The 15,612-nt window shown below is 36.9% G+C and overlaps 1 protein-coding gene across 1 annotated transcript in view; it reads right to left on the bottom strand.

Moving 5' to 3' along the window:
• DIAPH3 (diaphanous related formin 3) overlaps positions 1 to 15,612 on the bottom strand; it is a gene marked incomplete at both ends in the record, with an annotated part of 534,203 nt that overhangs the window by 361,559 nt on the left and 157,032 nt on the right. Inside the window, 4 exons of the mRNA XM_079721707.1 lie at positions 2,474 to 2,579; positions 4,497 to 4,633; positions 10,320 to 10,389; positions 10,472 to 10,546. Coding sequence (XP_079577833.1) covers positions 2,474 to 2,579; positions 4,497 to 4,633; positions 10,320 to 10,389; positions 10,472 to 10,546 — 388 coding nt within the window. The remainder of the gene's footprint in view (positions 1 to 2,473; positions 2,580 to 4,496; positions 4,634 to 10,319; positions 10,390 to 10,471; positions 10,547 to 15,612) is intronic.

Below are 15,612 nucleotides of genomic sequence, written 5' to 3'. Positions count from 1 at the left end.
GCAGACTTAAGTAAATGTAACAATCCTCCCTTAAAAAGTACTTTGGGGCTTCCCTGGTGGCGCACTGGTTGAGAGTCCGCCTGACGATGCAGGGGACGCGGGTTCGTGCCCCGGTCCGGGAGGATCCCACATGCCGCAGAGCGGCTAGGCCCGTGAGCCATGGCCACTGAGCCTGCACGTCCGGAGCCTGTGCTCCGCAACGGGAGAGGCCACAACAGTAAGAGGCCCGCGTACCGCAAAAAAAAAAAAAAAAAAAAAAAAAGAATGTTATGTAAATGAAACCACACAGTGTGTAACCTTTTAGGACTGGCATTTTTCAATCTGCATAATTCTCTGAAGATTCACGCAAGTTGCGTTAAGTCAGTAGTTCATTCCTCTTTGATGTGGAATAGTATTATATGCACGGTGTACCACAGTGTAACCATTCACCTGTTGAGGGACAGGTTGTTGTTGTTCCCAGTGTGGGGCTATGACAAATAAACCTGCTATAAAAATTTGTGCATGCATTTTCGTGTGAACATAAGTTTTCATTAGCAAGTTTTCATTAAATGCTGGGTTGTATAGAAAGTATCAATTTTAATATCAACACTGGTAATGTTTCTTTAAAAAATGAAGATCACATTTAATCTCCACTGACTTTATTTTTTTAATTTACCAAAATTACTTTTAAAGCTAGCATTTACTGAACGCTTCTGCTAATGAACCAAGCAGCGTACTAAGCATTTAAACCTATATCCTATGTAATCCTTTCATCAACAATGAGCTAGGTACTGAGATTATTGCCATCTTGCAACTGAGAAAACTGAAGTATAGAAAAGATTTGGGAACTGATCCAGAGTCACTAAAGCTACGATGTGAAGAGCTGGGACTCAAATTCAAGCCTGCCTGACTCAGAACTCTATTGTTTTCATCATTCCTGTAACATGTGTGTCATTAAATACAAAAAGTATGCATTAGGACCAAAAGGTCCTTACTTAGGGAATAAACTTTACATGGGACTATTATATTTCATAGGGAGATTTTTAATCTAGACATAATTTCTAATAAGCTGCACAAATTACCAAAATTAATCTAACAACCTAGTGGTATTTGCACAAACACTGTGCATGTAAAAGTTACATGAGTACTAGAGGAAAACCCAGATAAAGTAATTGTTCAGCTTTTCTCTACACAGTTTCTTTTAGGCTCACTCTTCATTAGTCCTGTGGTGAACAGGGAATCTGGGGCCAATGAGAAATGAGAAGGAAAGGGAAATGAGGGTAATGGTATATGGATTAACAGACCCCAGCCCACTGAGCAACTGAAGGAGCAGGGTTGAGGTCAGTGATGGACACAAAGCCCAGGCCCCCACTCCCAGATGTGGAAGGAGGAGCTCTTTTCCAGAAGCACCAGGAACTGGACCCACGCAATAGTGACCATACACGTACTCAGATCTTCAAGTCTGCATACTGTCCCGAGAAACCAGTCACACAGGGTTCCTCACCACCATTCACAAACATTGTCACCAGAAGCAGATTCACAAACTACCATCTTCAGAAATGTCATAATAAATTATTAATTTGACAGTCCCTAACATTTTCTGATTTTTCATCAAATACCATGCTTATTTTTTATTAATTTAACACTAAGATCTGGCTTTTCTATTCCTACCACAATGAGAAACAATTAAATGGCTAAGGTACACAGAGATTTCAAGTAAAAATTAAAACTATAATATTTTACTATTAAGTGTGAAACAGATTTACATCATAGCTAGTAGCACCTTGGTTTCCAAATTTTATTGCACATTAGAATCACCTGAGGATCTTTCAAAAATCCCAGTACCCAGGTCCCAACCACACCAATTAAATTTTTTTTAATTTGAAGGTAGGAATCAGTCATCGATAATTCCTTAAAAATACTTAGGTTTGATTAGCAATGATTGTAACAATAGTTACAGCAATAAATTCTTGTGTCTTTAAAAAAAGGGAGAAATTAAATGAATATTAGACATGCAGCTTGGGTACTATAATGTTTCAAGTCTAAATGTGACTTTTTGGGAGCGCTTAAAAATCTTTGAAAGAAAAAAAAAATCTTTGAAAGGATTTTTCTAAGTGTATCTTGGTCTTTTTACTCATGGACACTCTCAACTTTTCAGATATAAAACTAATACAACGAGAAGCCACAATTCACTCAATTGCCTAAACTTCTTAAAAAATTATAAAAATCAACAATTGAGATAACAATTCATGGACTATGATTATATATTTCACAGAGAAATCTAGTAAGTCAACTTCTAGGAACCTAAGGAAATAATTATAGGTGTACATAAATTTGTATCTATAAGATAAATTATGATATGTTAGAATTCTGTATTTATTAAAAATGCTATAAAATTTTAAATGGCATGTGGGGTTTCATACTACAGTATTAAATATAAGTCAGTCAGGAAACAGTTACAAAAAACAGTATGAATAATAAACATGAAACCTACTTGCAATTGAACTGAATTGTGCCGAAGACCTTCCACAATAGAAGAAAATCTGTCAATTTTTCTTTCTTCTCCAGCTGATGTTAAAGCTTCTAAAACTTCTTCAAGGCTATTGGAAAATTTGAAATTATAAAGTAAATTGCAAACAGCAAATAACCCAAATAACCCAATAAAATAGCTTAATCTACTAAACTCCAGAGTGACTACTCCTAGGCAACCAATAACATTTTAAAAGTAGCTTACAGATCACATAGCACATATCAAGCATGAACTATGTTACATGTTTTAATTCATTTATTCCTCATAATAACACTATGATCATGTTTATTTATCAAGCATTTATATAGTACTTACTACACATCAGGCACTATTTAAAACAGTTTACAAATATTAACCATTTTTAATGTATATAATTCTATGAACTCTATAATATGGGGTAATTATTTTTATCCCAGATTATAGGTTAGGAAACTGAGGAAGGAAAAGGTTAAACCATTTGTCTAGGGTCTCAGGTCTACTAAATGGTAGACCTGTGTAGTGAGCACTATATAAATGCTCTTAACCACTACAACCCTACTCTGTCTTGAGTATAAATAAATGAAGCTCTGGTGCCCAAAAACATATAGTACTAAGGAATTACAGTCAAATATAAAGAATAATAGTTATGCAAGAACTATATTTGCTGCTTCTTTAAAGAATGCTTATGCTAACAGTACCCAGCATACTGTAAAAGCTCACACAGTTTGTGGACGTAGACACTTTAGTCCTAAGAGTTATTTACTCATTTTGATGACCTATCCTGAAGTCAAGAGATAATAAAAATTATATGGAAGTGGAGGAAGAGGAGTAGAAGAGGGAGGAGGAAAAAGAGCAAGAGTATTAAGAAAGAGAAGGTAAAGGAGAAGGACAAGAAGAGAGGAAAGGAGGGAGGAAGGGATAGGGAAGGAAAAGGGAAGAAGAGAAAAGAGATAGAAGAAACAAGAAGTAAGGGAGGGAGGGGGGAAGAGGAAGGAGGGAAGCCAAGGGAGGAGGATGGAGGAGGAGCAGAAAGGAGTTGGGGGAGAACAGGAAGTACCTTTGTGTCGACATTAAATTCACACTTAGGTTTCTGCACCAAAATTAACATGGCCTTTTTAAAATGGGAAAGTGCAGAAGCTGTACGCCTGGCTTTGCAGCTGGGACTGCAGCAGGCACGGCCTCATCCAGGGATACACACTATAGCTACATATGGGGGCAGAGGGCCAGGGCTGAGTGGTGCCTGTTGACTCTCCAACTAAGTCCAAACTGAGCAGCACAACAGTCATCGGCCCCACAGGACCTCTACATGGACCATTTTTAAATGAGTGCAGGAAGTTTCACTTACAGGGCTCTGCCTTCCCTTATAGGAGGGAGGGCCATTTCTGTGTTCTTTTGGTTGTTCAGTTTGTATATCTTTATCATTTATAAAAGGTATTTTAAATAATTTTTAAATGCTTTCTTGTAATAAGAACACTAATCTTCCTTAAAAAGAAAAACAGGTTTATTTTTATTTATCTTTTAATATGTATGTAATGGTCTTTTGGTTACAGCTCTAGCAATTGTGGATAATGTCTTTAAAGTTAAAACTTTAGTATGTACTTTACTGTCAAGGACCTTGCACCCTCAACCATTACATTATCAATTACTCACTTATTATTGAATTAATTCTATCCAAAAAAAAAAACATAAGAAACAGAACCAATTTGTATATTTTTCAAAGTCTTCATTTAGAATGTTTATTTAGGTTTTGAGTTCAGAACAGTTTAAATATAATGAAGAAATCCATTTTTCATAGAAACATGTTAGCCCATAACTACTATATTGATTAAGGGAAAAAAATTACTACTCAAATATTTCTGTTCAGCCAATATAAATCTAAATCACCTGCTTAAGTATAGTTCATTTTTTTAAAGTAAATTCTAGACTAAAATAGAATAATGAAAATATTATATGACTCAAACTGTATTAAATTATTATGTAATGAGAGAAATAAGTTGAGAAGACTTACATGTTTTCCTCCCCTACAATGCACACTGCAGAAAGGAGTTTAACTACATCCGTCATCATAATGGGCTTCTCAGGATCAATGGCTCTGGCTAACAAAGAAAGACTCCTCTCTTCACTCATAATTCTTTCCAAGCCATACTACAACATTTTGGAAATAAGAGGTTAAATTTTAGTGGTTAGTTGAAAAAATAGTGCCCTGAAGGAAATGTAGTTATTTTTAAAATGTTTATAAGATAATATATGTGTACATGTAGTAAAGCCAGAAAATATAAAGAATGCATAACATCCTAAAAAATTCATAGAAGTATTCCCTTTACATTAAGAACTATGAGAATCAATCAAATATAGATAACCCCTCAAAGGTAATTTTACAGCAATATGACTGATAATTACTATGATAGATAAGTGGCCAAATAGAGAAAGAGAGAAGCGGTGAGGAATACTGAGATTTCCCAACAGGAACATACAAAATGAACAGACCGATACTGAACCAGACACTGAGGCCGTCCGTGAGGAGCTCTACTGGGAAGGAAGGTTGGTAACAGGTACCACAAATAAATGCACAGATCACTGTCCCAGAGAAATATAATGTGAATCAGATGTGCAATGTAAAATTTCCAACAAAAAGTAAAACTGATTTTAATAGAATTATTCCGATATACCCCAAATATTATCATTTTAACATATAATCAATATAAAACATTTATTCGTGAGATATTTTTACTTTTTTTTCCTTCCTAAGTATTCAAAATCTAGTGTGTATTGTACACTTACAGCACATCTCAGTTCAGACTAGTCACATTTCAGGGGCTCAGTAGCCACATGTGGCAACCACATTACACAGTGCGGGCCTAGATAGTAACACTTAGTTCATAAACAGGCAAAAGCTGAAGGGTGATTCGGGCTGATACCATGTAGAAACTGCCATAAGAACATGTGTATTCTGATCTGAACGATATTTTGTTATCAGAAAGACAATGCAGTTGTAAACACATTATATAAATGGAATGATTTTGAATAAGGCCAAAGTTTGCTACTGCCAGAACGTCACATTCAATTGGAGGATAAGGAGTTATGTTAATGACTTAGTGTTTTGATTTAAGGATGTATACATCTCTTAGGGTCTACTTACAATCTATGGAAGATAAGTATCGAATAACAGAGGATGAATAGAAGCAATAAAACAGTACTATTTATCTACCATACATCCCAGAGGATCCTTTTAAAGAGTGAGAATTTAGTTGATTAGAATTACTACTAAGCACTAAAAAGGAACTTAATCCCAATTACAGACCTATGAACTCAAAATTAGCACTAGGTATTGGTATCAAAGTAAAATCTATAACAAGCTTAGATCCAAATGCTTTGAACGTTATGAATGTTATGAAAACTTATTTATAAGTTTCCTGTCTTGTATACCGCATTTACGTAAAGAAGCTTCACACTGTGGTGAAATATTGCACTTGCTTTAAACCACTATCTAAAGAACACAGGTACAAAGAAGGAAGTCCAAACAGAAGGGTCAAGGGCCCCAGGGTATGATTTTTGAAGGGACTTCTCTGTCCCGTTGGTGACAGGGAAACGTTTACAAGGAAACAGCTAAACCAACCAGGAAACGCTCACTTTTGTGATACTCTGGGCTGTTTCAAAACTGGAAACAAAGAAAAGCAGGCATGGGGCCAGAGACTACAATATGCCTCGACAATCATTCCAGGGAATTGTCAGAGTTTTGTAATGTACCACTTAAACCCAATTCAAAAAGTCAATCAGCCAATGATTACCAAGTACCAAAGGGCTAGCTCTGTCCTAATAAACATGAGACTGAGTAAAGCTTGCCTTCAGAACTTCCTCCTTCACTTCCCCCACTCTGGGCTGGCCTGAGCCAGCACCTGCCCTTCTGGGATCAGAATCCTGTGGCTCCTCCAGCCATTCAAAGCAACTCATACTGATTTCCTCTAAGGGATACCACCTACCTTCTCTGTCAGGCCCTCTGACCCTAAACCATGTGTCAAGAGTAGAATAGGAGCATTCTCTGATCTCCTAGTTTCGACCAGTGTCCTGGGAACTCAAAGCTGCATCACTGGCAATATTCTGACATCACTAATGGAAAATTGTACGGTGCTCATTTTGAGACTGGAATGAGGCCAGATTACCACTACTGGATCTAGAATTAAAGACTGAACTGCTGCCTACTTGTATAAAATTACTCTCATTCAATTATTTAAAAAAACAAAGCAAACCTAAACCCGTTGACTCTGTGAGAGAAATAGTCAACTTACCTGTGCTGGCACTTAAAGTGCATTAAATGAAGGCTATTACAAGGTTAGAGAGATAGTGACCAAATTTAGAAGGTCTAAGAATATCTCTCCACTGAATGTCAGGATCCACTGACATGTTCTAAACTGAGGACCAATGCCAGGTTCCCTCTGCAGTCTACTTGAGGCCTATTATTACCTAATCGGTAGAACTACTGGTCACTGAAAGTGTGCTAGGTGGGGGAAGGTGAATACACTAAATCCCTGTGTCAGATGCCCTACATGAACACTGGTGCTGAATGACTACCCACGTTGAGTTAATACCAGCAGCAGAGATAACGTAGGGAGGGGGCTGGCTTCAGGAACAAGGCACCCTCACTGGGGGTACACACCTTAACACAAAAAGTTAACTGACCAAAAAGAAACCCCTGTTCTGACTACCTCTTAATTTAAAGATATTTAACTTGTCATCTTGACTATTATTTTCTTCCTAATAAATATTCAAAATCTTCTTCTATTTAAACACTACTATAAAGTTCTATTTAGTATTATAAAAAAATTCAATTTCATACAATGATATCAGATTCACTCATAATATCAATTATATAATTAATTACTAGTACCAAATAAGGTACTAGTACATACATTTTTTCTCTTAAAGCCTACATTTTTCATCATTTAATGAACTTTGATAAAGACTGCACAGTAAGGTAGAGGAAAAACCATCAACCAATCTTGGAAAAAAAATATTTACCAAAAAATTTCACATACAATTATGTTTAGAATTCAGACATTATAATTCCAAGTATCAGTAACTTTTTATTCATATCAGCATGACAATAAATGGAATATATTCCAGCTCCACATAAACTATAAACAAAATAAGCCATTATTTAACAATAAATCACATTATATTAATTAGAATATAAATACACAAAGTTTACTCCCTTTCCAATTCAGTCTTAAAATAAGTAGGAATATTATCTTCTATATACCACTTCACTTTAACCATGACATTCTTAAATTCAAATTATGATCCAAATGCCCCGTGCCCCTTTGTTTTGGAAAAATGTTCCTGGGTTTTCGCTACTCTCGGCCTTCCCATCACCAGTGAAATTTCCAGTTTCTATATTCTTATTTTAGAAGCCCCCCCACCCCGCCTGAAAGCAAGTGTTATATATTCAGTGTGAAAAGATGTCTCCCTATGAGCAATTTGATTCCTTTATTCACTCACACTTAAAACATACTCTACAAAGGTTACATAATATATCTAAAATCGAATTCTCACAGCACGGTGAGTTCAGTACAGAAAGTACTTGTGATTTCTACATCAGATATTTTCCCTGAAAATCGTATCTGATTGGAGGAAGCAGGGAGGTGAAAAATATTTCATTGGTTAAAAATAGAAAACTTAACTCCAGAAAATGATGAAAAATCCATAAGTAATTCAATTAAAAAATAATTAGATGGGCCTCCCTGGTGGCGCAGTGGTTGAGAGTCCGCCTGCCGATGCAGGGGATACGGGTTCGTGCCCCAGTCTGGGAGGGTCCCATATGCCGCGGAGTGGCTGGGCCCGTGAGCCATGGCCGCTGAGCCTGCGCATCTGGAGCCTGTGCTCCGCAACGGGAGAGACCACAACAGTGAGAGGCCCGCGTACCGCAAAAAAAAAATAATAATAATAATAATAATAATAATAATTAGAAAATATAAATATTTGCTGAATTTAATAAAAAGAAATGTAAATGTTAATACTTTAAGTACCAGTACTTAAGTACAAAGTTCTCTAAAAGTTTATTTTAAAAATGAGGATAGAGCTTCCCTGGTGGCGCAATGGTTGAGAATCTGCCTGCTAATGCAGGGGACACGGGTTCGAGCCCTGGTCTGGGAGGATCCCACATGCCATGGAGCAACTAGGCCCGTGAGCCACAACTACTGAGCCTGCGCATCTGGAGCCTGTGCTCTGCAACAAGAGAGGCCGCGATAGTGAGAGGCCCACGCACCGCGATGTAGAGTGGCCCCCGCTTGCCACAAGTGGAGAAAGCCCTCGCACAGAAACGAAGATCCAACACAGCAAAAATAAATTAATTAATTAATAAACTCCTACCCCCAACATCTTCAAAAAAAAAAAATGAGGATAAGGCAAAAATATTAAAAATTAAAATTAATCAGAAATACACAGTTTTGCTATAAAACACAAATCATTACCCAACATAGGTAAAATTTCCTCTCCTGCTGTCTAATGAATGAAAACATCTATCATTACTGCACACATCATGAGGTAGATATGATTAGATGTTAGAGCTAGAGACATGACATGGAATAGAGCTAATTTCCACAATTAACAGTATGAAAAAAAGGAAATACAGTTCGATAAACCCAGTTTCAGTACAGAGCATAAACCATTTCTCTCTTCTAATGTATCCTCTTTAAATATTCAAACTGCAGACCTGCCATATTATATTTGGTTTCAATATTACAGTTGACTCTTGAACATCACAGGGGTTAGGGGCACCAACTCCTCATGCAGTCAAAAATCCGAGTATAATTTCTGACTCCCCCAAGACTTAACTACTAATAGCCTACTCTTGAACAGAAGTCTTACCAATAACACAGAGTTGATTAACACATAGTTTGTATGTTATATGTATTATATACTATATTCTTACAATAAAGGTAGAGAAAAGGTTATTTTAAAAAAGCAGAAGGAAGAAAAAATATACTTATAGTACAAATATGTTTTGTTTTTTTGTTGTTTTTTTTTTTTGCGGTACGCGGGCCTCTCACTGTTGTGGCCTCTCCCATTGCGGAGCACAGGCTCCGGACTCACAGGCCCAGTGGCCATGGCCCACGGGCCCAGCCACTCCGCGGCATGTGGGATCCTCCCAGACCGGGGCACAAACCCATGTCCCCTGCATTGGCAGGCGGACTCTCAACCACTGTGCCACCAGGTAAGCCCCAAATATGTATTTATTTTTAAAAATCCACGTATAAGTGAACCAGTACAGTTCAAACACATATTGTTCAAGGGTCAACTGTATTTGCATTAAGCATCATTGCTCCTCCACCTCTGGGACCTGTTCATATCTGTTCACATTAATTTCATTAAAAATTTAAATCTCTAGAATATAAAAACTAAGTCTTTCCAACTTAATTCTTTTGTAATAAGTATTACTGCAGACCACATTTAATAATCGTGTATGATTTCAAAGCTGATTCATGCTACACTTCTGAAAATTAAAAGAGAAGAGGGAAGGGAACAAAAAAGAGGACAGACAGGGAGGTAGAGGGGTAGGGAAGAAGGACAGGAGGAAAAGAAAATTAATCTGCGCATGAGGGGTTAAGCACCAGAAGAGGATCGATTTATCCCCAAGTTTCTCCTGTTGAGAGACAGTTGATTTGACAGAAAACTAGAAATCAATACTTCAATATTTTTTCCATTATATACTGAAGAGCTTATCAAAGCAATGCATCACTTTAGTGCAAATTCTATATTACATAACTCTTTTTTCATAAGAATTTCTGTAAGAACTGATAAAAAACAACTACAATACAATTACCTATGTACATACCTGGGTGTTCATCAAGGCCTTTAGACACTGTATGACTTTGTGCTGATTCTTCTTTATAATTTTTTCTTGTCTGCATAAAAGATATCAATGTTGGAATCATCATTGGACATGCAAATTTAGCTTAATTAGAAATAATGATTAGCAATACTTACATTTTGCCACTAATCAGCTTTTCCAAAATGTCCAGTAACAATCCAAGCCCCTCATGTCCAAAGCTCTCCACCCAACTGAAAAACAGAAGAAAGGGTAGTCATATATTAAGTCAGTATTCTAGTTTGGAGTATCACAATAATGCTATATACTCACAAATATTTTGCACTTGTTATATTCTAGTCATAAATACCATAAAAGAATAACACTATGTATAAAATCATTCATGATTCATAATCTTTGTGAAAAAAGGAGCGATGATGTGATAAGCCAGTGATGTGCTGAGCCCAGCTTGCACTTGGCTTGTGAGAGCTGAGTGTGCCCAGCTCTTCCATGCCCCATGTCCACTGACATCATGTTAGTAGCTTAAAACCTGCCATGTTGGAAGTAATTGACACTACAGAAATCAGCAAATGCTGCCAATCAGAGCATCCCCTCACCCAGAGCTGGTTGTTAAACATTTAACAGCACACCACTGGATAAGCCTCACTCTGGACTATTCCAAAGAGCAGAAATTGGGCAAGGGAGCAATATTTAAAGAGAAAAGATTCCAGTCTACATAAAGAAAAAGATTACTGAAAAAATTAGTCAAAATATTGTAACAGCATGTTCTAGGAGAATTTTCCAAACCACTAAAATACATCTTTATAAATGTTAACAATTTCTTAAATTTCAAAGTGCAGTTGTATTTTTAAAAAGAGCTTTATCATTATTTTTAAATGAATATTTTCATCTTGACCCAACCACCTCTATTCCATTAAACCCATTAATATAATCAAAGTATGTATGTAATTAGGATAGCAGTGCCAATAGACAACAGCTCACCTTGATTATAGAAAAACTACCTTAGGAGAAATCAGTGTTGATTTGGAAAGCCTAGCACAATAAATAAAATAATGTTAACAATAAGTCTTCCAAAAAGTGGGGGAAAGAAAAAGATATAATATGATATATATGTGTATTTCTTTGCATATATGTGCTTGTATACATATTTGTTTGTATGTATGATTTTATGTGTGTATGTGTGTCTGTGTGTAGCCTTTGAAAAATGGAATTTAATAACAAACTTTCATCCAATAATCAAAAGCAGGATGTTATAAAGAATAAAAAATTTAAGTCACATACCAGGATATAATACCATTTTCTTACTTAAGACACAATATTACATTCCTTAGAAAATAAGAGTAAACACCAAATGTAATATATTTGCATGAAAAATAAAAATATTATTTTAAAAATTCCAGGGACTTCCCTGGTGTTCCAGTGGTTAAGACTCGGCACTTCCACTGCAGGAGGCACAGGTTTGATCCCTGGTTGTGGAACTAAGATCCCACATTTCTGGCATGGTGCAGCCAAATATTAAAAAAAAAAAAAAATTCCCTCTTCATTTGTACACTTCTGTGAACACGGCTTAATCACCTACAAATAGTCAGAGTTTCTGATTTTAACCACCCCCCCCCCGCAAAGAAAAGAATTTGCCATTTAGATTGGCAGACTCATCTCAGACTATTTCACTCATCTCTTCTCTATGAAAACCACAGAATAACTAATTCAAGAATGCACTTAAACAGGAAAGATACTCCCGTGTAAAAGAAAAGACTGAAGATCACTATTATAGCTAAGGTGAAGAAAAAAAGTTCAATATAAGTTGGCGTTTTCAAACCAGGATGCTACTTCAAAAGTTAAGAGTTTACTCTCCACTATCAGCATTGCACAGATTACTTATAGGCATTTCAAACCTTGCTTTCAAATTTCATGAAAACGCCTATAGCATCCCACTTAACTGTTTGCCTTGTTGACATCCAATTCTGTATTTATTCTTATTTCACTTGCAGCAGGAAAGCTTGAAATCAAACATGCAAGGAGTAATTTGAGTGTTTTGCTTGGGCTGGCACTGAGATGTGTGGACAGACTCTGTTCATCAGACCCTCCTGTCTTAGTAACTCACAGTAAGACTTCAGTATTTTGTTTGAAGTGTTTCAACAATCTCTATATTCAAAAGTATATCTATAAAGATATTGTAAATCTAATATAAATGGTTTAGGATTCTTCATACTGCTATCACCTTCAATCATCATAGAGAATAAAGTTACTATTCCTAAAACTGCCTTATAGCAAAATATATAAAGTATTTTAAAATTATGTTAATGATTTTTAAAAGATTTTCTTGCACATGATATGCTCATGTTGGAGCCCACTATAAAATTCAGGAAGCATATCAATCCAGGTAAATCAAGTCTGAGTAATAAATAATAGAACACAGCTATTTTGAAGATTTATCACCCCTATTATAACAACTATTTAACTATAGAATACTAAGACCCACAGAATTTCTCAAATCAACTATTTCTGGACCCACTCAATAACTCTCTTCTACAATGCAGAACATGAGCCATTAAAATAAAACTTATGTCCACTCATGCATATTACATATGAACTAATTCTCTATAAAAGAAACTTACTAAGGTTGAATGTAAAGAAGCATTATACCCAATTACTTTACACTACAACCTTTAAACTCATGGTGGGAATTAATTTCTTGACAATGATAAAATCAGAGAGATTGGCAACAGCCTTCTGAAAGCCAGACTATACAAAACATATCAATAACAAGGAAAGTCAGACAGGGTGCAGGGAAAGGAAGATAAGATGCTTGATAACAAAAGAAACACTAATATGTAAACATAAAAAGAAAGCTGATGAAAATACTTATTGAGGGCTTCCCTGGTGGCACAGTGGTTGAGAGTCCACCTGTCGATGCAGGGGACACGGATTCGTGCCCCGGTCCGGGAAGATCCCACATGCCGCGGAGCGGCTGGGCCCGTGAGCCATGGCCGCTGAGCCTGCGTGTCTGGAGCCTGTGCTCCACAACGGGAGAGGCCACAACAGTGAGAGGCCCATGTACCGCAAAAAAAAAAAAAAAAAAAAAAAAGAAAATACTTATTGAAAAGGTAATATTATAATACAAACTAAATGTGCATAAAAAGTTTCCATGTTTTTCTTTAAAATTTGCAAGGCCAACATATTGTTGTATTAACAAGTTATCATTCACAAACCCATTCTCTCAAAAAACTTGCCCTCACCCCTGCTATTTTCAGCAATGTTATTTTTAAGAATAGGAGCAAATATCACTTCCTATCTCTTCTGGAAAAGATGTTCAAAATAAAAAAGTGATATTGAGTAGGCAGGTCTGCAGTGCTGACAGAGGTTTATTAAAATTGATAGCTTTCTACAGAAGTGAAAATTTTCTCATCATCAATGTAAGAAGCAACCTGGAAAAAAATTATCAACTGATCTATAAATGATCAATATTCAGGAAACAAAATCTGTGTTATTTATTCTGTGCCTGTCAGCATAGTGCCATAGGGCATTATGTGGTTTAACTAAAACCTGCATTCATGGATGAATAAGCACTGGGCAAATGTTTTTTATTTGTGAATAGAAATGACAGAGATTAGTATGACATGTGTAATGGAAAAAAAAAAAAAAAAACGCTTTCAAACAGCAGAAAGTAATGTGCTAACTACTAATTTAACAAAAAATCTACCTCTTAAAATTCCATAACGGGAGAAGGTGAGATTTCCACTATTGAGAAACAACGGAAAAGAGCTGCAGCTGCTCACTGGAAAACTGAAAGATTGAGATAGAGAGCTCAATGATATGGGTGCAGTACATCAGAGACAACTTCTTTCACAGTAAGACGACTGGCAGAAACTGTTGACTTTGGAAGAATGTTGTAGCAAATTAGAAGGAAACTTTATGTCTTGATTCCATCAAGGACGAATCTGGGAAATGAAAACTGACAAAAACTCTCTTGGACACCTTAACCGGACAGCAGCTACTATTAGAAGCCCTCCTTTTGAAGAGAGAGGGATGCCTACTGTCCCCATTCCTCAGAGAGGGTGATCACAGAGAGGACATTCAGATGTTAATCCTGTGGTTTGTGAGCAACTTGTATTTTCTGGAGATTTCACAATGCAACTATCCTTTAAGAAACTACTGCTAGGGTGGAACTTCAAGATGGTGGAGGAGTAAAACGGGGAGATCACCTGCCTCCCCAAAAGTACATGAAAAATACATCTATATGTGGAACAACTCCTACAGAACACCTACTGAACGCTGGCAGAGGACCTCAAACGTCCCAAAGGGCAAGAAAATCCCCACGTACCTGGCCGTGTGACTCACAGGGTCTTGGTGCTCCAGCGTGGTGTGAGGCATGAGCCTCTGAGGTAGGAGAGCGGAGTTCAGGACACTGGACCACCAGAGACGTCCTAGCCCCATGTAATATCAATCGGTGAGAGCTCTCCCAGAGACCTAAGACCCAGCTCCATGCAATGGCCAGCAAGCTCCAGTGCTGGACTCCCCATGCCAAATGACTAGCAAGACAGGAAAACAACCCTTTAGGCAGAGAGGCTGCCTAAAATCATAATAAGTTAACAGACACCACAAAACACACCATTTGACACAGCCCTGCCCACCAGAAAGACAAGATGCAGCCACACCCACCAGAACCCAGGCACCAGTCTCTTCCACCAGGAAGCCTACACAAGCCACTGAACCAACCTTACCCACTGGGGGCAGACACCAAAAGCAACGGGAAATATGAACCTGCAGCCTGCAAAAAGGAGACCCCAAACACAGTAAGTTAAGCAAAATGGGAAGACAGAGAAATATGCAGCAGATGAAGGAGCAAGTTAAAAACCCACCAGACCAAACAAATGAAGAGGAAATAGGCAGTCTACCTGAAAACGAATTCAGAGTAATGATAGTAAAGCTGATCCAAAATCTTGGAAATAGAATGGAGAAAATACAAGAAACATTTAACAAGGACGTAGAAGAACTAAAGAGCAAATGAACAATGATGAACAACATAATAAATGAAATTAAAAATTCTCTAGAAGGAAACAATAGAAGAATAACTGAGGCAGAAAAAATGGATAAGCAAAGTGGAAGATAAAATAGTGGAAATAACTACCAGAGAGTAGAATAAAGAATTAAGAATGAAAAGAATTGCAGGCAGTCTCAGAGACTTCTGGGAAAACATTAAATGCACCAACATTAGAATTATAGGGGTCCAAGAAGAAGAAGAGAAAAAGAAAGGGTCTGAGAAAATATTTGAAGAGATTATAGTTGAAAACTTCCC

This window comes from Hyperoodon ampullatus (assembly GCF_949752795.1).
Source record: "Hyperoodon ampullatus genome assembly, chromosome: 16".
NCBI classification, from domain to species: domain Eukaryota; kingdom Metazoa; phylum Chordata; class Mammalia; order Artiodactyla; family Ziphiidae; genus Hyperoodon; species Hyperoodon ampullatus.
Note: the sequence above shows the minus strand (reverse complement) of the source record. Positions and strands in the feature narration are given on the sequence as shown.